Source organism: Ornithorhynchus anatinus, chromosome 1 (genome assembly GCF_004115215.2).
Source record: "Ornithorhynchus anatinus isolate Pmale09 chromosome 1, mOrnAna1.pri.v4, whole genome shotgun sequence".
In the NCBI taxonomy this organism is placed as follows: domain Eukaryota; kingdom Metazoa; phylum Chordata; class Mammalia; order Monotremata; family Ornithorhynchidae; genus Ornithorhynchus; species Ornithorhynchus anatinus.
In genome coordinates, this window is record NC_041728.1 from 170,602,674 (window position 1) to 170,625,538 (window position 22,865).

At 41.9% G+C, this 22,865-nt stretch overlaps 1 protein-coding gene across 23 annotated transcripts in view; it reads left to right on the top strand.

Annotated features, from left to right (window-relative positions):
• Positions 1-22,865, top strand: part of CLASP1 (cytoplasmic linker associated protein 1) — a 316,975-nt gene that overhangs the window by 198,359 nt on the left and 95,751 nt on the right. For 9 of the 23 annotated variants that reach the window (XM_029070008.2, XM_029070425.2, XM_029070041.2 and 6 more), the window contains 5 exons: positions 10,132-10,239; positions 15,798-15,860; positions 18,785-18,888; positions 20,941-20,964; positions 22,162-22,406. In XM_029070008.2, coding sequence (XP_028925841.1) covers positions 10,132-10,239; positions 15,798-15,860; positions 18,785-18,888; positions 20,941-20,964; positions 22,162-22,406 — 544 coding nt within the window. The remainder of the gene's footprint in view (positions 1-10,131; positions 10,240-15,797; positions 15,861-18,784; positions 18,889-20,940; positions 20,965-22,161; positions 22,407-22,865) is intronic. The other 14 variants (XM_029070571.2, XM_029071041.2, XM_029070769.2 and 11 more) reach the window with 2 other exon arrangements.

Genomic DNA, 22,865 nt, shown 5'->3' on the forward strand with positions numbered 1-22,865 from the left:
CCTGCTTCTAAGTTACAAATACAGTAAGACCTCATCAATTCCAAATCCGGAATTCTTGTCCTCCTTCTTCCTTTGCCCACTTTACTGTGGTAATAATAATGCTGGTATTTGTTAAGCGCTTACTATGTGCAAAGCACTGTTCTAAGCGCTGGGGGGATACAAGGTGATCAGGTTGTCCCACGTGGGGCTCACAGTCTACATCCCCATTTTACAGATGAGGGAACTGAGGCACAGAGAATTCAAGTGACTTACCCAAAGTCACACAGCTGGCAAGCAGCGGAGCCGGGATTCCAACCCATGACCTCTGACCCCCAAGCCCGGGTTCTTTCCACTGAGCCACGTTGCTAGTAATGGAGGCTTTCATCTGAATCAGACAGCCAATCAGTGGTGTTTATTGAGCACTAATTATGTGCAGAGCACTGTACTAAGCGCTTGGGGGAGCATAATACAACATAATTAAGTCTGAAGTTTCCAAGTTCCCAATTCCAAGTTCCCAACTTCCCAATTCCAAGTTCCCAAGTTCCAATTAGTTCCCAATTAAGCCACTTAGGACAAGAACACTGAAACACTAGGGAGGGAGCAGTGGGAAGAGGCAGATGTTTCCTGAGTCTCTAACTGACCGAGGTAGAGAGAATTTTAATCAACCCATCCACGCATGGTGTGTAGTGAGTTCTTGCTGTATTCAGTGCCCTGGACTAAGCATTTGAAAGAGTACAATACGATGGAGTTGGTAGATATGTTCCCTGCTGTGTGACCTTGGGCAAGTCACTTCACTTTTCTGTGCTTCAGTTCCCTCATCTGTAAAATGGGGATTGAAACTGTGAGCCCTGTGTGGGACAGGGATTGTGTCCAACCCTATTAACTTGTATCTACACCAATGTTTAGAAGAGTGCCTGATACATAGCACTTAACAAGTACCAGAATTATTATTATCGTTATTATTTTTAGACAGTTAAGAGGAAGAAAGAAGCAAACCCTGCAGAGAGGCCTAATATTAGCACCTGTACATATGGGTATTCATACATCCTTCACACACACTTGCTCCCTTCTAATAATATTTGAAGTATTTGTTAAGTGCTCATTATGTACTAAGCTCTGTCCCCAATTTTGGGTTAGAGGCAAGGTAATCAGGCTGGGCACAGTTCCCACTGAGGCTCATAGTCTAAGAAGGAGGGGAAACAGTTGAGGAAACTGAGGCACAGAGATGGTAACAGACTTGTCCCAAATCACAGAGCTGGCAAGTGACGCAGCTGCGATTAGAACCCAGGTCCTCTGACTTTCAGGCCCAGGCTCTTTTCATTAGGCCATGCTGCTTCTCCCCCCCACAACAACAAAAAAATTATTTTAATAGTAATTGTGTACCAGTAATAGTGTAGTGAAAATGTTGTCACACTTTTCACTAAATAAGCCTAGATTCTTTTTCATTCTCTCCATTTATTCTGAATTAGTGAGATTATTCTTAATTCAGAAAAACAACTGGATTCCATTTCAGGAAATATTTCAGCAATGTTTTGCAAAGGCTACTCTCTTTACTTTGGCTGCATCTTTTTCATTCATTCATTCACTCGGTCATATTTAATTCACTCAATCTGGGTGCAGAGCACTTTACTTAGCGCTTGGGAAAGTCAGTGGCATTCTCTGCCCACAACGAGCTCACAGTCTAGAGGGAAACTTAAGGTGATATCATTAAATCATTTTCATTGAAAGTATTTAGGTGAAGGAGGATTTTATAAAATTCTTGATTAAATTCAATGTGAATATATTCTATTTTGATTATTTTGTATGGACTGCATCAAAGTTATCATGTAGATCCAGTCGAAATCCGTTATTTGAAATGATATCAGTTGCTTATCCTTTCACCTCGTTCTTGAGTTGTCTGGTTTCATATAAAGATCTGGGGTGTTTTAAAATATTCCCGGAAAAGAAATAAACCTACATTTGCTGCATCTCTTTCTTACACATACAGATACTTACAGAGCAAAGCTTCACTAGTGCTCAAGCAAAATAATATAATCCTCTTGTCAAATCTATAGTTTTTATTCTTCTCCATTGGTGAGTCTAGCTAAAAATGGCATTAAACCCCCCCCCCCCAGGAAGTCGTTTTGGTTACTTTCGTTTCATCCCTGAATGTGTGTGGGACATGTCGTTAAGGGAATCTGATTATTTTTATGCTCTAGTTCTGCCCCAAGATACATTTTCATAATGAATTTCTCAATAGCACGACTAGGTAAACTCCCTGTTGGCAGGGAACGTATCTACAAACTCTGTTATATTGTACTCTCCCACGTGCTTAGTACAGTGCTGTGTACACAGTACACACTCAATAAATATAATTAATTGATTGATTGGAATGTTCTTCCAACAACTCAAGCCCATTTGGCTCTGAAGAGATGTGGTGTCTGTCAGTCATTGGTATTTGTTGAGCACTTACTATGTGCAGAACATTGTATTAAGCGCTTAGGAGACTAAGTACAACAGAGTTGGTAGACATGATCCTTGCTCCCAAGGCGTTTACAGATTAGAGGGAGAGACAGACAGGTGTCGGAAGAAACAGATGTGTTAATGCTCCCGTATGCAGTATCAGACACCATGGATGCTGAAATGCAAGTTTTCCTTATTTCAGCATCCTTCAAGGATGCAGTACATGCCTTCTAGGAGAACTAGGTGGATAATTTTTAGCAAGGTTCACCTTTGAAAACTCTTTTCCTCAGTGATTCATCTCTCTCATGTCCTGCACAGGGTTCATGCTGATTTGACTTCATTTATTTTACACTGTACTTTCTTTTGAGTGATTTGAATTTGCTTTACTTTGGCATGGTTTTGTTCCCTTCCTATTCATCTCACTGTTAAACTTGGGACCTTTCTTGTTGGTAAGATCAGTCAGTAGTATTTATTGAGCTCTTTCTTTGTGCAGAGCCCTGTGCTGAGCTCTTGGGAGAGTGCAGTATAACAGAGTTCATAGATTGGTTCACTGCCCATAGTGAGTTTACAATCTAGAGGAGTAGCTTGCGGCGTAGAGAGGATAAGGTGCAGGAACTACTTGAACTTTTCATTTTGAGTGTGGAGGCAAAAAGGAGGCAGGTTTCAACAGGGCAAGGAATGGGAAGAACTAACAAGCTAGAGGGCCACCATTTCAGATCGTTTTAGCCCGGGTGGGAAACTCTCAGGTTGTGGAGAATTTCGGATGATGAAGTTTGAAGACCAGTTCAAAAATCTATTGGGCGGCCATGGCCCCTGTTAATTGCAGGGAGTTAGCAGCTGGGCTTAAAAGTCTTCGATTTTTAAAGTCTCCCTTCATTTTGCTGTGTGAAGCGGTGTATTGGAAGGAACACCGGCCTGGGAGTCAGAGGACCTGGGTTGGAATTCCAGCTCTGCCACTTGTCTGCTGTGTGACCTTGGGCAAGGGACTTCCCTTCTCTGTGTCTCTCAGGTGCAGATGTCTGTTCCTCATTTTTCAATGGGAATTCAATATCTCTTCCCCTCCACCTCACCCCAACCCAGTTAGACTATCAGCCCCTTGTGGGACAAGGGCTGGATCCCATCTGATTATCCTGGATAATAATAATAATAATAATAATAATGGTGGTATTTGGTAAGCGCTTACTATGTGCAAAGCAGTGTTCTAAGCGCTGGGGGGATACAAGGTGATAAGGTTGTCCCATGTGGGATTCACGGTTTTAATCCCCATTTTACAGATGAGGTAACTGAGACACAGAGACGTGACTTGCCCAAAGTCACACAGCTGACAAGTGGGGGAGTCGTGATTAGAACCCACGACCTCGGACTCCCAAGCCCATTCTCTTTCCACTGAGCCATGCTGATCTACCCCACTAGTATAGAGTAGAGGCTAAACCAATTCCACAATACTACTAATAATAATTATGGTATTTGTTAAGCGCTTACTTATGTATCAAGCACTGTTCTAAGCACTGGGGAAGATATAAGGTGATCAGGTTATCCCACGTGGGGCTCACAGTCTTAATCTCCATATTACAGGTGAGATAACTGAGAGGAATGAAATAACTGAGATAACTCATTGAGATAACTGAGAAACAGTGTGGCTTAGTGGAAAGAGCCCGGGCTTGGGAGTCAGAGGTCATGAGTTCTAATCCCAGCTCTGCCACTTGTCAGCTGTATGACTTTGGGCAAGTCACTTAAATTCTCTGGGCCTCAGTTACCTCATCTGTAAAATGGGAATTAAAACTGTGAGCCCCACGTGGGACAACCTGATAACCTTGTACCTATCCCAGTGCTCAGAACAGTGCTCGGCACATAGTAACCGTTTAACAAATACCATCATTATTATTATAAGTGAGGCACAGAGAAGTTAAGTGACTTGCTCAAAGTTACACAGTTGACATAGTGACTATTCTTATCCACCAGCCCGGTCAGCCCCCAGCCCATCGGCCCGCCGGCCTCCCCCTCTTGTCCACGCCCATGGCTGCAGCCCCTCCCTATGAACCCCAGTGGGTGGGTGGGGTGGGGAGGGGTTGACTGTGTCAGGGCACTGTTCAGGGAGCCGACACTGCTCGTAGTTTAATCTAAATTTAATATGTGTTAGCCCTGTGGTAAGTGCTGGGGTAAGATTCAAATCAATCAGATCAGAAACAGTTGCGCCCCACCCAAGATCGATCATTTAAGAGGAAGGGAGAGGAAGTATCTTATCCTGTTTATGGAAAGAAAGGCACTGGAAAGAGAAGCAATTTGCCCCAGGGATCATAACCATCTGGATCTGTGACTAGATTTTAGGCCACCTGACTTCCATCCCATGTTCTTTCCAGTCAAGCAAACAGTCAGTTGTATTTATTGAGCACTTACTGTGTGCAGGGCACCGTCCTAAGCACTTTGCATTCATTCAATCATATTTACTGCACTAAGTGCCTGAGAGAGTACAAAACAACAGTAAACAGAAATATTCCTTGCCTAGAACGAGCTTATAGTCTAGATGGGGATGGCGGGGGTGGGGGAGGGGAACATTAGTATAAATAAATAAATGACAGATATGGACATAATGCTGTGGGGATGGGATGGGGGAAGAATAAGGGGAGCAAGTCAGGGCGATGCAGAGGGGTGTGGGAGAAGAGGAGAGGAGGGCTTAGTCAGGGAAGGCCTCCTGGAGGAGATGGGCCTCCAATGAGGCTTTGAAGTGGGGGAGAGCAGCTGTTTATCGGATAGGAGGAGGAAGGGCGTTCCAGGCCAGAGGCAGGGGGGCGAGGGGTTGGATAGGTGAGATTGAGGCACAGTGAGAAGGTTAGCATTAGAGGAGCAAAGTGTCCAGGCTGGGTTGTAATAGGAGAGTAGCATGGTGACATAGGAGGGAATGAGGTGATGGAGTGCTTTGAAGCCAGTGGCGAGGAGTTTTTATTTGACATGGAGATGGATGGGCAACCACTGGAGTTTTCTGAGAACAGGGGAAATGTGTCCTGAACGTCTTTGTAGAAAAATTATAGGGGCAGCGGAGTGAAGTATGAACTGGAGTGGGGAGAGGCAGGAGGCTGGGAGGTCAGCAAGGAGGCTGATGCAGTGATCCAGGAGGGATAAGATGAGTGATTGTATTCACGTGTAGCGGTTTGGATGGAGTGGAAAGGGCAGATTTTAGCGATGTTGTGAAGGTGGGACCGTCTGGATTTAGTGATGGATTGAATGTGTGCGTTGAATGAGAGACCGGGAAAGAGGAGAAGGGGCAGGGAGGTGGCAGAAACATCTCAATTTTTTTTTAATTTCACCATTCCCTTTTTATTTCTTTTATCAGTATTATTTCTGCCAATGTTTTAACCTTTGAAGGAAAGGCTGTTCGTATATGATGAATTGTGCATTTTATTTTTAAATCCATCGCTTCTGTATGTGTAAGCTTCGATTATATTACAGTCCTTTTGCATGAAGATTTCATTTTCTGAAAAAAAGCTTAAAAAAGGGAAATCCAGTAACATATTACATTCTCCTTTCTAGTGGTCACTTGTGTGCATTTTCACCAATAATTGTTCTGCCCCATTCACACTCCACACATCTAGCTGTATGCAAGATTTTCAGATGATCAAGAAATGAAAAGGTCTTGCCTGTAGGACTAAGAACGAATTCTCCTGACCGTTTGTAACCCCTTCATGTGCATTCTTCGTTTTGCCCATCTTCGTTAGCGTTGAGGTTTGTGAAGAAGAGGGGTATCCGAAAAAAACGTGATTGGCTTTAAAGTACTATGAGAAGAGAGTGTGTCTTGGTTAAAGATCTAATTATTTTTGAAGACTTAAAAGCTTTTCATGTGTGCAAGTGACTCAAAAGGTAAAATTAGAAAAAAACAGAACCATCAGCGATTTCAAATTCCGAATAAGCATGATTTCACTCTTACTCTTTTAATTACTCTCTATTATCCATGAATTTCTCTTCTTTAGCTCTTTCTGTTTTCATCATTCATTAGTCATTTTTAATTCTAAAATATTCTTATTTTGACTTCTCGGTCTTTGGGAATGCATAATCAGTGAGGTAGAAGTAGTTTCACCCTTCACCGTAAGACATCAACACATCTGAATGTAAATTCAGCAGATTTATGATTTGTGTTTGTGGAATATAGGGAGCAAAAAAGATGAGAAGCAGCGTGGCGCAGTGGAAAGAGCACGGGCTTTGGAGTCAGGGCTCATGAGTTCGAATCCCAGCTCTGCCACCTGTCAGCTGTGTGACTGTGGGCAAGTCACTTAACTTCTCTGTGCCTCAGTTCCCTCATCTGTAAAATGGGGATTAAGACTGTGAGCCCCACGTGGGACAACCTGCTTCCCCTGTGTCTACCCCAGCGCTTAGAACAGTGCTCGGCACATAGTAAGCGCTTAACAAATACCAAATACCAACATTATTATGAAAACTCAAGATTGGGATCAGGTGTGCCTTCTCCTCAATCTGATGTCTTAAACCCAGAAGATTAAAATTCGTACCCAACTGTCATTTCTTCAAGGGCTGTGCAAAGGGACAGAAAACTCATGTTTTTCTCCTGGCTATTTCTAAAAGCTGCTGATTTTTACTTCACTAATCAACAGGAGTATCTCTTTCTATTTTCCCTGCAAGATTCCAGCAGGACTGTGGAATGTGTCAACAAATAGGTTTCCCTCTATTTTTGATTTTCTGACCCTTTCTGAAAGCCTGCGGAAGAATCCCTATTAATATATGATTTTGAAGAGGCTGAGCTCCTCAGACAAATATTGGCACCTAAATCCATGCTTTTTATTGAGCACTTAATATGTGCAGAACACTGTACTAAGTGCTTTGGAGGGTACTATACAACAGAAAAGGAAAAAAAATCAGAACTTTACTCATCCTTTACCCACAATTGAACTCTTAGAATGATTCGAGAAAAAGACCCAAGGCCAATTTTCTACAATTTCCCACTCTTGCAGTTCTGTATGTGAATGAGACGCAGTCCCTTTACTAGTCCACTTCTCCGACACGATCAAACACGAAAAGATTTCCAAATGGGAAATGAGTCACCAGGAAGCCCAAGATATGACTCCAGGAGGCATGTGTCCGCTTGAAAATTCAACAAGAGTCAGTCAGTCAGTCGTATTTGTTGAGTGCTTAATGTGTGCAGAGCACTGTACTAAGCATTTGGAAGAATACAATATAACCAAATTACAGACACATTCCCTGCCTACAACAGGCTTACAGAAGCTGAGGAACAGACTAAGTGAGTTGTCATTTAGTGAAACAGTAGGGCGAATGTTCTTTTTAATAATAATAATAGTTATAATAATGATGGTATTTGTTAAGCACTTACTAGGTGCCAAGCACTAAGCACTGAGGTAGATACGAGGTAATCAGGTTGTCCTATGTGGAGCTCACAGTCTTAATCCCCACTTTACAGATGAGGAAACTGAGGCACAGAGAAGTTAAGTGACTAGCCCAAGGTCACACGGCTGACAAGTGGCAGAGCTGGTTTTAGAACCCATGACCTCTGATTCCCAAGCCCTTGCTCTTTCCATTGAGCCACACTGCTTCTCACCTTCTGCTTTTCACTTTTGAAACCTTAGTCAGTACAGTGAGTAGAGAACAGATCCACTGCTTTGGTCATGTTCTGTGAACCATATACACATCCATAGATACTCAGTAAACATCTAATGGTTGTTCTGTTGCCAATTTAGTGGGGACAGCTTTGCTCTTTCCATAGACCCTTTAGAACAAACGTAGGATCCAAATTTTCATTTTGATTGTGCGGGCAAGGAAGAGGCCGGACTTTTAAGGTTGTAGGTAGAAGAAGAGAACTGGTGTTAAGAATGAGTAGGCCAGAAAGCCACAGTTTTTGGGTCTTTGTAAATCAGTTTGGATACTCTCAGGTCTTGCATTGTTCCCTGGATGAGCAAGGGTAGGAATCTAGTCCCCAAAACTTTGGGGGTCATTTTGTCTCCATGCTTCTGTGCTTTGGAATATTCTGAAGAGATACAGAATTAATTTTCAGTCCCACTCTTAGTAGAAGCCAAGTACTGTGGATAGGTTGCCTATATCATATCTGAGATGGAGCAGGGCAATTATTCCAACATTTCATTGAAAAGACCACTGTTGCTTGGCTAGTGAAGACCAAGCAGATGACCGTGAGTTCATGGAAGAATAAAAGACTTCAGTTCCAATCACATTATGTGAATCGTTTTAAATTTTTTCAACCAGTTTGGCCCTTAAGTGAATTGACCCCGATATTTATTCTGCAGTAACAGATTAAGGGAAGGATGCTTGGACCAATATATAGGTGTCTACATTTTTGAGATGAAGGCTATTAATTTTTAGAAAAACTTCACTGTTGCATAACTGCCCCGTATTCAGTTACAATCCCCGTATCCTGGTACCTCCCTTATGCAGTTGTGGAAATGGCCACCTTTCCCAGAACTGTTTCAAATAGTCTGTTCCTTCACTTGTGCTAAACCACAGAATTAGAGTGTTTTTCTCTCTTTCTAGCTTCTCTGCAAAAGTACTGTAGAACCGTGGAGCCTGTTACAGGTGTTCTCCTGTCTCTCCTGACCTTCTCACCCTTTCTAAACATGTGAGGAATAATCATTATGAATAGACGATTGTAAAGGGATTGAACTCCTCAGACAAATGGTGGTACCTTTTTAAGAAAAAGAAAAAAAGTCACATTCATGGAACATTTATGGTTTTTAGAGCACCATGCTAAGCGCTTGAGAGAGAACACTACACTAGGTTTGAAAGACACAGTTCTCATCCTCAAGGAATTTGCAACATAGTCAAGGATAAAAATTAGCATTGTGTCAATAAGATGGTCATCTATTAGATTTTTGGGTGTATTTTTAAAAATGGTATTTGTTAAGTGCTTACAGTGTACCAGGCACTGGGCTGGGGTAGAAACAAGCTAATCAGGTTGGACACAGTCCATGTCCCATGTGGAGCTCACAATTTTAATCCTCATTTTACAGGTGAGGTAACTGAGGCCCAGAGAAGCTAAGTGACTTGCCCAAGGTCACACTGCAAAGTGGCAGAGCCAGGGTGATAACCCAGTCCTCTGACTGCCAGGCCATGCTGCTGCTTAGTTGAACCCTACTGTATGACAGATTAAAAAAAAATTAAACTTTCTTTAACCAAAACAGAACATTGTTTAATGGGTTACCATTCTCAGCAGTTTGTCTGCTTGTACTCTGTGTGTGTGAGCAAGACCCATATTGGGGGAATCTTGGGATTTTGCTTTGCTTTCTATAACACTTCAATTTGAACTAAATTGAGTCAGATAAATGTGCAGTGTTACTGTGCTGGTCACCCCATTGAATTATGTTGAAGTCATGGAAACCGATCCCTTCTCAGGAAGCGTTTACTCTTGTGTTTTCTCAGCCTCACATTTATCTTAGAAGGATCCTTTTTTTTCCCTTCAGTGCTTCTTTTCAGACATTTCGGTCTCTATTTCCCTCCAAGTGCCCCAGCTTAGCCCAGCTCGAAGCTTCAGGTCCCCCCACATAATAACTCGAACAAAAAAAATAAATAAAACCCGGCAGCCCGGAACGCAACTGGTCTGTGAAACTGAGCTGAGAAGCCGGTGGGAGCGATGATTGACGGTGTCGTAATTCCTTGAACCGAATGTGACTGACCTTGTGAGCTTTTCTGTCGTCATTAAACTTGTTGCCCTTCTCTGAAACCCTCCCTGCTGCACGCTAGCATGGAGCAGCCGTATTCCCCGGCCCAGCGTAAGTCAGGGGTGCAGCCGCGATACCAGCCGCGAGAGCAGTCGAGATACGAGCCCTGCTCGGGGCTTTCCTCCGCTTGGTGAGTACATCGGTGAGGCATTGGAGTCTCGCTTCGTAAGGCCGATCCCCACCCCCCGCCCCTCCCGCCTTTCCCATGCCTATTCAAGATCCCGACAGGTGGAACGATATTGCTGTCCCTCCTCTGCCTTTCTTGTGATCTCGACCTCTAGCCCCGTTTCACCGTGTTCCTTCGTGCTTTGCATGCTCAATTTTTATTTTTTAAAAGATATTCATTAAGCGCTTACTTGAGTCAGGCACCGTAGATAGATATGAGCTAATCAGGGTGGACACTGTCTGTGTCCCGCATGAGGTACATGGTCTTAATCCCCGTTTTACTGATGAGGGAACTGAGACGCCATAATAATAATGACGATGATAATAACTGTGGCACATGTTAAATGTTTATTATGTGCCAGGCACTGTGCTAAGGGCAGGGGTGGAGGTAAACGTGGGACTCGCAGTCTTTATCCTCATTTTACAGGTGAGGTAACTGAGGCACAGAGCAGTTAAGTGACTTGCCCAAGGTCACTTCACAGACAATTGAAGCTGAATTCTGTCAACTTCAGATTTTCACCTAAAAAGGGGAAAAAAAACCCACCACTTGAAACTTATCAGTTTCCTCAATTGCACCTGTTTGGTATTGTTTTAGATGGTACTCGTTAAGCGCTTACTCTGTGTCAAACACTGTGCTGAGCATTGAGCACTATACTAAGCAGGTGTAGTTTCTTAGGTAAGGCCCATGTAGTATGTAAATGACATTGTGAATTTTTAAAAAAAGCACCAGAAAATCCTCATTTTAATATATGGGAGGGCTCGAGCTTAATGCCACTGCGAAGTTTTAGAGATTTTATGTGGGTATGCTCTTAATTCCAAAGTTTTATACATAGAAAGAAAACGAACCATTTTACCCACAGTATTATTTTAGAAAATCACAATTCCTGTTTCTAAGAGTAAGATGATCATATTAAAGAATCACATCCAGGGAGAATGACACTTCCTGTCCTTGGATATATTCCTCGCTATGACAGCAAGGACGCCGAGAGTAGTTTTCACTGCTAAGTTCAGTTCAGATATGAGTTCATTACAGTTTGTCAAATGTATCTACATCAGTGCTGCGTGGACTACAATGAGCAGAGTATCGAATATATGTGAACACAAATCATGCCATCCATACTCAACAGATTACATTATTTATTGAGCTAAAACTTAGAAGATTACCTTATCTTTGAACATCATCATCATCATGTATTTGTTAAATGATGATTAATGATAATAATAACAATAATACTGGCATCTGCTTAATATGTGCCAGGCACTGAAGTATTTCAGTTGTATTCATTAAGTGCTTACTGTGTGCGGAACACTGTGTTAAGTGCTTGGGAGAGTACAATATAACAATAGAAACATTCCCTGCCCACAGTAAGTTTACAGTTTAGAGGGATGAGCTTACAGTCTAGAGTAATAAACGCTGGGAAAAATACCAGGTTATCAGGTTGGACACAGTCCCTGTCCCTTGTGGGGTTCCCAGTCTCAATTTCCATTTTACAGATGAGGTAACTGAGGCACAGAGAAGTAAAGTAACTTGCCCCAGGTTACAGCGGACAAGTGGCAGAGCAGAGAGTAGAACCCAGGTCCTTCTGACTCTGTCTACTAGGCCACACTGTAAATGCCCACATTATCATCATCGTCAATGGCCCGTTGTCTTCTACATGCTTGAATTCTATCCGCTTCAGATTTTCACCTAGAAGGAAAAACTTTTATTTATTGAGGGCTTACTGTGTGCAGAGCACGGTACTTGGGGGCGCTTGGGAGAGGACAGTACAACAGATTTGGTAGATGCTCTCCCTGCCGTTATATGATGCATTACCCAAATCCTAGGATTAGGCCACTCAAATGAAAGGGAAGCCCAGTGTAAGTAATAATAATTTTTAATTAAAAATTTAAAAAAAACTTTTTATGGTATTTGTTATGCACTTACTAAGTGTCAAACACTGTTCTGAGTGCTGGGGTGGGTACAAATTAATTAGGTCGGAGAAAGCCCCGGTCCCATAGGGGGTTCCCAGCCTAAGTAGGAGGGAGAACAGGTAACCCCGTTTCACAGTTGAGGAAACTAAGGCCAAGAGAAGTTAAATGATTCACTCAAGGCCACACATAGCAGCCAAGTGGTGGTGGAGCCAGGATTAGAACCCAGCTCTTTCTGACTCCAGGCCCTGCTCTCTCTACTGCGCTATGCTTCTTCTCACCATATTATTTAAAATAATAATAATCAATGGTTTTCGTTAAGAGCTTACTATGTGCCAACCTCTGAACAAAGCATTGGGGTAGATACAAAATAAGCATGTTGGTTACAGCCCCGGTCCCAAACTGGGCTCACAGTCTAAGTAGGAGACAGAACAGGTGCTGAATTCCCATTTTATAGGTGAGGAAGCATAGAGAGGTTAAGTGACTTGCCCAAGGTCACACGGTATGCAAGTGGAAGGGCTGGGATTCAAACCCAGGTCTGCTGACTTCCAGGCCCATTGCTCTTTCCACTAGGCCATGCAGTTTCAATGAGAATAAGAATTAGATAAGAACCAGAGTGGGGGTTTCTACAGTTTTGCATGATCGAATGATAACTACTCTCACCCTGACACAAACTCCCAAGCAAATGGACTATCACAGTCCACAATCCAGGTGGAGCCCTTTTTAATGATAATAATAATAATGTTGGTATTTGTTAAGCGCTTACTGTGTGCCGAGCACTGTTCTAAACGCTGGGGTAGATACAGGGTCATCAGGTTGTCCCCCGTCAAGCTCACAGTCTTAATCCTCATTTTACAGATGAGGGAACTGAGGCCCAGAGAAGTCAAGTGACTTGCCCACAGTCACACAGCTGACAAGAGGCAGAGTCAGGATTTGAACCCTTGACTTCTGACTCCCAAGCCCGGGCTCTTTACACTGAGCCTCACTTTTTAAAAATATCTCCACTGAACTAATGATTTTTCTCTTTAAGATTAGGTGCGGGATGTGAATATACAGCCTCAATTGAGTGCCCTTGAATACTTGAGGTTAGATTGGGATCCTAAATATCTTGTGGCCTTGGGCGATTGCAGTTTACTTAATAATAATAATAATAGCATTTGTTAAGTGCTTACTACCTGCCAGGCACTGTACTAACCGCTGGGGTAGACACAAGATAATCGTGTTGCACATAGTTACTACTGTTCCACTAGGGCTTCCCATTTTACAGATGAGGTAACTTAGGCACAGAGAAGTCAAATGTCTTGCTCAAGGTCACACAGCAAATAAGTGGCGGAACCAGAATCAGAACCCACGTCCTTCTGACTCCCAGGCCTATACTCTAGTCACTAGGCCATGCTGCTTCTCTGTGAGTGCACAGTTGTTGGAGTGAGGTGAACGCTTATAACACGCCTCAGCCCTTTGGTGGGTAGAGAGTTTTCAATATCTCCACTGAATCAGAAGACCTAGAGTTAGAGGGAAGTTGTAGATTCCCAAAGCGTCGATGAGACTGTATTTGCATCGGCAGTGTGACTTGTTTCTTCTTTGAGCCGGAGTTTTCCACCATAATCGGGCTTCACGAGGTCCACACACCGAATAGTTCTCATCTGAGTGCTCAGCTGTATTTCAGTGTTCTTTTATTGAGCGCTTTCTGGATGAAACACTGGACTAAGTGCTTGGAAGAGTACAGTACAAAAGAGCAGCTAAAGCAATCCATCCGTGGCATTATTGAGCGCTTACAGTGTGCAGAGCACTGTGCTAAGTGCTTGGAGGAGTACAGCAGAGTTGGTAGACTTGTTCCCTGCCCCATAAGAAGCTTAGAGTGTAGAGGGAGAGACCGACATTAATATAAGTAAATTATGGATAGGCATGCTATAGGGTGAGGGTGGGAATAGGTATAGATGATCCCCATCTGTTACCGAATTGTACATTCCAAGCGCTTTAGTACAGTGCTGTGCACACAGTAAACGCTCAATAAATACGATTGAATGAATGAATAAGGAGCTTACAGATATCAGAGGGGACACATATGTCCATAAGTGCTGGGGGAGGGTGGAATATACACGTACTCAAGGGTGAGAGGCTCAAATTTTATTTACTTTTTCATTTTCATTCAGATGGTCCTCTCCCTCCCTCTTTAGCTACAAGTTATCTCGTAAATATCTAGGTGCCGTGGTGTGTGTGAATCTGAATTTCTACTCATGTGAAATGAGTTAATCCGATGGGACAGATATTTGGTACAAAACACAATTCTTCAGCATTTGAAATGTTTGTGTAGAATGTGATTCAGTGAATGTTACTTTGGTTTAAAAAATAATTTGAGCATTTATAGTTTGAATAGTAATTTGGTATATTTACAACGATTGTGTATGTGGTGAAGCTATCATAAATAGCTCTTGTCTTTATTACACTGAGACTTTGCTAACCTTTTCAATATTACTTGAAATACTTGCCCTGTTGTCAGTATTGTTAACTCCCTAGGGAGAGGGAAAAGCTGTTTGAAAAGATCTCTGTGCTAGTATTTTTTGAACTTCTTTTGCAAGATTATCTTTATTAAATAACGAACGTATTAAATAACTGTTTAAGTAACTCCTTTATAAAATTTGGATTATGTGAAAATATATCACATTTTACATCAAATGCTTTAAAGCAAGAATATAAAAATAATCCATATTAAATGCAGGTCTTTAATGCCTAGCCTTAGGGTTTGATGTCAGATGTGGGGGAATCTATAAGTTCCCACTGTAGAATAATTGAAGAGCTTTGTTGCAACTCTGGCCTTTATTTTAACTGGTAGATTTCCCTTCCCTCCCCCCCCCCCACCCAGTATTTTTTCATATGAAAAAAAACAAATCTTCCTATTTTTTTCTCAAGGAGTCACAAAAGCACATGTTGATCTATGAACAGTCATGGAATAGTTACCATTTTATGCTGGTCAATTTGTTCTGTATATGAAGATGACATTTTACTGAACTTTCTCTCCAGTTGGTAAAGGGTAACTGTATGTGTGAAATGTACCCACGACAGTATTTTCCCTGAAAACCATATATATACTCGGTTCAGAAAAACCTACCCCCTACCGACTTTCTCGTCACCACCCCGCCAAAAAACATCGTTTTCCTTTCACACGTTTTCAGGGAAGTAAAAGAGTGATGAATTTTTCTTTTCGGTGCACCGTTCAAAATGCGGAGCGGATGGTGGTGATAGTTCATTAGGGGCCTTAGCTCAATTCACTCTGCATCCCTCAGATCACCGTTTCATACATCCGTAACGACGTGTGTTGAATGAATGTGTGGAGCCATAGTGTCAGTTGGAGTCTCTGATCTGGCTGGAGCACACCTACTTTGTCGGTCATCGTGTGTCCTTTCCAGCCGCGTCGAAAGGGAAAAAGCCAGGCGAGCCACCGGTGGAGGTGTCGGCATTGGTATTTGTTCTCCATCCATATACACAAATTTTTCTTTTCGCAATGAGACACCGGTGGAAGTAGCGATCATGTACATCCCCCTTTGGACTGTGGCGTTTTCTGTGTGCGGTATTTCTGTGTTAATCCTGTGGATGTTGCCATTCCTTTACTTGCAGCCTCTCGACGTCATTCCAGATCCACTAGTGCTCTCTCCACCGCTGATTCTGTTGGGCAGTCAGGTGAACAAGTGCTAACTGCATGACTCGGCTTCTTAATATATTCTAGTTTTACACCCATTTTAACATTTTCCGTTCATCGGTATCCGCCGGTACTCGACGTGTTTGTGTTCCTCATCTTTATTTGAAGTGCATTTTTCTGTTTTTCTGTTTTTTGGATGTTTCTAGTTATGCTTATGGGCATTAGATGCATTGCAAGTAAAATCACAGAACCGATTCTCCAGTTCATCTTCATTTTATGAAAGACAGCAAAAGCATCCTTTCTCTTTTTCTTTCTTTTTTTTTTTTTATGAAGGGTAACTCTTTTGATGCATTTGCTGCAGGGAACAATATGCTCCTAGAAGGTCCTTCCTTTTTTAGTTTCTGTGCTCCCACTGTGAAGTGGTTAGTGATCTTGATTATGGGTCTTTATTTAAAGAATCGAGTGTTGTGCTCCCAACCCTCTCCCCCCGCACCCATATTTCTTTTTATGGACTATAACTGAATTGTTTCGATGCCTGCAGTGACGGGTATCCAGAAACGATGCAGGTAACATTTTGGTCATAAAAATGGAAGGACCGATCATATGATTTTTATGCAAAACAATGTCCAGGAAGGCAAAATATTCAGCAGTTACAAGACAAGCCTAAACCTAATATTTCTCCCTTTTTTCCCTTTTGATGAACCATGAAGTTTCTTTTTTTAGCTCCCGAAATTTAGCACTGACTCTTTCAAAAAAGCATCTCGCCTCCTTTGGCTTTGGAAGGACTGGCAGGTTTCCCTTACTTTATATCATTCATGCTACTTCCATTCCCATAAATCTTAAATGATTGAATGATCCCTTGGAGTTATTATGGGCTGGATTGTGGCCTCATTTTCCAAAGTGAAGTCCCAGGAAGCCAGATTGTATGTTGGGGGTTTGATATTCAAAAATAAGGTCAGATTTGGGTTCAGTAAAAAGCAGAGGCCTATGCTTTTGGCTTAGGTGCTAGAACAATTTTGGGGTTAATATTCGAAGTGCAAGCAATCTGTAGTAAATATTAAATGATGTTGATTCACTTGGTATTGCAAAGCAGTATACAGATGGGAAGCACTGTGTATTTTGTTGTTTTACATTTAAAGAATTGTATTTCAAATTTCAGTAGTACTCTTGGAGCAAAATATGCTGGCATGAAACATATTTGTTTATTTTGAAAAAGCTCAATTTTGTTTATGGTTATGTTGGGTATTTTTTAAATAGCTTACAACTGAATTAATTTGTCATTATGTTATCCATAAAAAACTATCATCCCTTTTTTAATGCAGTCAACCACTGATTTAAAATCAAATTGGGCTTTGGTACGTGGAAATATGCTCACAAATTCACAGTGACCACTGCTTCATCTCTTAAGTGGTGCAGTTGCCTGCAATTTTTCCACGTGAATATTTCAAACACTATTATTGTATTTTCCCAAATGCTCAGTATGGTGCTCTGCAAACAGTAAGCACTCAGTAAAATCCACTGATCGATTACAAACCAAATTGGTCTTTAAGTGCAATATTTAGAATAAACTGTTCCAAAATGGAATTAAAAAAGGGGATAGTATAACATTCAATTTTTGTTCCTTGTAAAATGATATGGTTTGGTAGCTATTTGACTAGTAGTTATTGTTTTGATAGTTGCATAAAATGCCTTTTTAAAAAATAAGACTTTTGAAAGTAAAATATATTTGAACCGGTTATTTTTTCTAAACAAAATTAGTATACTACTATCCAAGTTTATTTAGTTCATATCCTGGCATGAAGATTATAAAATTTGAAATCTTTTCCTGAGTGAATAACCGAAGTAGTACAGAGGTTCTCTTCTTTTTAGGGCATAAAAAAGTAGCTTTGATTTTCTGAGTTGTGCTCAGCAGGTTTTTTTTTCTCTCTCATAAGTGGGGGTCCATCAGATATTTTTGTATGATAAAATTTAAAATATAATGAGCATTTTCCCCAGTGGTAGATGCAACAAGATTTTATGCATATAATTTCTCTGTTGGTAACCACCATTCGGTGGTTTGCGCTCCAACAGATTTTCTCAGGGATGTCTGGACAACAAATTTTAACAATGTGTTTTAAAATTATTAAAATCCTGGGTCTTCCTCATTTCTCACTGTCATACTCAAGACTTCCCTTTATCTGGGAATTCCTGTGGTGTCCAGGGAGAACCCATTCCAATTTTTACTGCAAAAATACTTGTTTCCAAAATGGTTTCCTTTGGCTCCCCACAGAGAGGTCACAGTAAAAGTTATCTAAATAAATAAATGCCCTTTTGGGACAGTGGGGTGGGAGGCAATTGAAGGATCTTGGTAAAGAGAGAATTTAAAGTTTTCACACCAAGTATTAGCTTGGCCCATTTTAATTCATTTGGATTTCCCTCCTTGAGACTAAGTTATTAGTGAAGCAAGAGGGCTATGGACATGCTCACTAAGGGAAATGCATTCAGCTTATGTATTTGCTTCATTTTTGTTTGCCCAAACATTTGAGCAGAAATTTTCAATTTCAATTTTCAATTTATTTCCCAGGCTGTAGGCAGATACTCATAGACCTTGGCTCCTGAACCCAACATCAGTGAAATTTTTTTTTTAAGAGACATAAAATGCCACCCCCCACAACACCATTCTAAGTAAACTCCTCTCAACTCCAAACTTTTTCAGGATTACGGCATTTATTTAGAAGTTGATTCCTTGACTAGGGATCTTTTAAATCATTCAATTACTTTAACTTTGGTAGACGTCAGGTTTGAGTTACTCAAAAGTGTGACAAGAGTAGGTAGAGTGGACTGAATCCTAACAGTAGTCACATAGGCTTTTAGAGCTTGGGTCTGTAGTTGGTGGTCTAGGCCTAGGCCCAGGCATTGGTTTTAGAATTGGATAAGAGATGAGTTTAACTGCACCACGTGTCTTTTGCTTTTGTCTTCTCTTCAGATCGGTTTGGACTTGGGCAGCCAGGGAGGATTCCCGGCTCTGTCAACGCCATGAGAGTTTTGAGCACGAGCACCGACCTCGAGGCAGCTGTAGCCGATGCACTGGTAAGAGCCACATTAGCACCTGCAGCAAGCGACCAAAAATCTTTTTTACAGTGGCGTATTTACATTTTCTTCCTTCAGAGCAGGTGGTTTTAAAAAAGCTGTTCTGGAACAGCAAGCGGGAAAATTCAGCTGGCGTATTATTCCCTGTGTTTGTTTAGCGGAATATTGTGGAGCAGGTGTCTGATGTGATGAAATAGAATTGAACCTTCTTAGCTGCCCTTTCTTTTCAGCCGATGGAGTTTTGCTCGCTCTGGTCTCCTAGAGAGGAAGGTTTTTCTTAATGATTCTTTTATATCTCTAGCTCCTTTAGTTTTATTGCCCTTGTTTATTGCTCCCTGTTCAGTCTCTAATGAAATTTCCCGGCATAGTCTAAGCATATCTCACTAAGATGTTCTCGGCGTTACAGCCCACTGGGAGAGCTTTGGCAGAAACTGCACTTCTTTTCTTCCAGACCCTGTTATCCACATGATCTTTAGTTTTTTTCAAACTTGTGATTAGGGACATTAAAACACAGTGGGAAATCCTCCTTATACTTTGAGAAAAATCCTCAGAACTGTGAAGTCCTGTGGACTTAGGTGGGGAGAGTGACTGTTGTTTAAAATTTAAAAATAATGCAAGAGTTCAAGAAAACAACCATCTGACTTTTAATTTACTGTACAGACAAAGCACAGCTCTTTAGAGTAAACTTTTTGGATTTTTTTTTTTTGAAGAAATTTCTTTCTGGGACCTTCTTCTTGGTATGCTTAGCATTTGAAATAGGTATTTCCTCAGCTCCGTCTTTCTGCCCTTCCCTTCCTTGTCTCAAAATTCCTTCCCTTGGAAAGCATAAGTTTATAATATGCAGAGGACAAAAGCTTCGAGTTCTCATCTGCCCGCATTTTTTAATGGTATTTGTTAAACCCTTACCGTGTGCCATCCACTCTTGGACAAGTCACCTTACTTCTCTGGGCTTCAGTTACCTCATCTTTAAAATGGGGATCGAGACTGTGAGCCTCACGTGGGACAGGGGCTGTGTCCAACCTGATTAGCTTATATCCACCCCAGCACTTAATACAGTGCCTGGCACATAGTAAGTGCTTAACACATTTCACAATTATTATTACTAAGTTCTGGGGTAGATACAAGCTAATCAGGTTGGATACAGTTCCACATGGGGCTCACAGTCTTAATCCCCATTTTACTGACGAGGTAACTAGGACACAGGGGAGTGAAACGACTTGCCCAAGGCTTTAGAATGGTAAAGTGGAGGACCTGGGTTTAGAACCCTGGTCCTCCCCGATGCCCAAGCCCGTGCTCTATCCACTAGGCCACACCGCTTGTCTTGATTGCTGGATGTCTAGCTCTTACCCCTGCAGATGATTTTTCCCATTTCCCTTCATTTAATGCCTCAGCCTTTGACAAGACCTTCTGAGTTTGTCCCACGAATAATGCCCTCCTTGTCAGCGAGGGCAGCAGTGCCAGTTTTTTTTCAGCATCTTTGAGTGTGCAGACGGACAAATGTCTGGCAGGAGCTGGAATCGAGGAACAATGCTCCAAAGATGGCTTTCTCCCCAGAGGGTACGTCTGGAACCGTGTGAAGCACAGTGGCCTAGTGGATAGAACCTTGGGCCTTGGAGTCAGAAGGACCTGGGTTCTACTCCCAGCTCCGCCACTTGTTTGCTGGGTGACTTTGGGCGAGTCATTTCACTTCTTTGTGCCTCAGTTACCTCATTTATAGAATGGGGATTTAGACTGTGAGCCTCATGTGGAACATTGTCCACCTTGACTAGCTTGTACGGTGTCTACCTTAGCACTTTGTACAGTGCCTGGCACATAGTAGGTGCTTAACAAATGCCATTACAAAAAAAGAGGACACAAGAGGATAAGGTAGGCAGCGCTAGCCAGACATTCAATCATTTTTGTTATGATTTGCTTAAAATTAAATACCTGCTGAATATGTTTATTTGCTGAAACATTTTCCATGCACTTTTGTTGCAAGAACAACCCCTACATAAGCTGCTGATGTAATTCTCTATGCTTTTTCCCCACCCTTGAATATTTTCCTGCCTACAGCTGTTAGGAGACTCCAGGAGCAAGGTACTAGTGCTTTCTTGTCTTAATTTCTGTTTTCCCGCTTTTTATTTCCTGCCGCAAATGTTTCCGATACTCTAACTGGGGGTGTTACCTGTAAAGAAAAATGCAAAGAATGAGCATTCGTGAGAGTAGCTACTATGCGACCATTCATATGATATTGTCTGTTCGCCATAGTATTTAATCCAAAGTGTTAAATGTTGCTTCTGCTGCTGATCGTAATTTGTTGTGAAAACTAGTTTGAGGCTTATTTTCTCATAACCCTTTCATCTCATAAGTACAGTTCTTTCAGTCATTTCATATTTAGAGGATTCTTTTTTAATAAAGAACTTGAGAACACAGCACTGTACAAAGAATGAAGTTTTGCCTATACCGAGACACTAAATTTAAAATGCCTCACTGAACCCTGGTCCAGGGCACCTAGCTCCTGTGGGTATTCTGTATTAGCATGTGGATTGGGTAATTGGCTTTATTCAAATTTCCCTTTTTGCCCAAATAAAATGAATTGGGTATTTTGCCCAAATACTCTTATTTGGGTATTTTTATACTGTACATATGCAAGATATTCAGAGTGAAGGAAGAAGCAAGAAGAATGGAATTTGTTTAGAAATGAACCCTCCAATTTTCCAAAATTAAATTTAATGGACTTTTCTAAGGGGGTAGGCGTCATACTTTAAGCATTCTTTTGCCCAGGGGTTAATTGTGGCTGGAACGTTCTAAAACTTAGAAAGTTACCACCACCTTGGATATTATATAAGAATGATTGGCTATGCATTTCCATCATCGGTTCTAAACCCTGCTCCACCACTTGCCTGCTGGGTGACCTTGAGCAAGTCACTTCACTTCTCTTGGCCTTGGTTACCTCTTCTGTAAAATGGGGATGGAGACTGTGAACCCCAAATGGCAGGGACTGCATCCAACCCGATTTGCTTGTCTCCACCCCAGCGCTTAGTACATTGCCTGGCACACGGTAAGCACCTAACAAATAGCACAGATACTATTATTTTCCTGCCAAAAGTCATCTGTCCCAGGCCATTTCTGACCAAGTATATAACACTTTCGCTCCTTTCATTGACTAACCCAGTAGCCATTATGGGGATTAAAGAAAAGGAAACAGTGTTGTTTTTAAGGAGCTGCAGCTTGATTTTTGCCCAGTTTAACCCAGGACGTTGGTTTTCCCCTCTTTTCCGCACTTCACAACAGAAAAAGCCAGTGAGGAGGAGATACGAGCCTTATGGGATGTATTCAGACGACGATGCCAACAGCGACGCCTCTAGCGTGTGCTCGGAGCGCTCTTACGGCTCCCGAAACGGAGGCATCCCCCACTACCTGCGGCAGACCGAAGACGTGGCGGAGGTCCTCAACCACTGTGCCAGTTCCAACTGGTCGGAGAGGAAAGAAGGCCTTTTGGGCCTGCAGAACTTGTTGAAGAGCCAAAGAACCCTGAGGTGAGCAGTCAGGTGATGGTCGGTGACTGGCTGATGCCTGGATGCCATTCCTGGGGCAGAGTGAGCCCCACTTGACGAGGGACTGGGTCCGACCTCATTAACTTACCTTAAAACAGAGCTTGCTACGTAATTAATGCTTAACAAATAATAGTAATAATAATAATGATAATGATCACTTTGATCTGGGAATCAATCAATCAGTTGTATTTATTGAACATCTGTGTGGAGAGCACTTTACTAAGCTCTTGGTAGAGTACGGGGTAACAGAGCTGGTAAATACATCACCTGCCCACCGAAAGCTTATGGTCTAGAGGGAATGATGAACATTTCTCTCCAGAGTGCAGCAGCATTGACGTTCTGATAATAGTTGTGGTATTTGTTAAGAGCTTACTATGTGTCAAGCGAGGTTGCAATCACTTGGGTAGATACAAGTTAATCAAGTCAGATACAGTCCCTGTC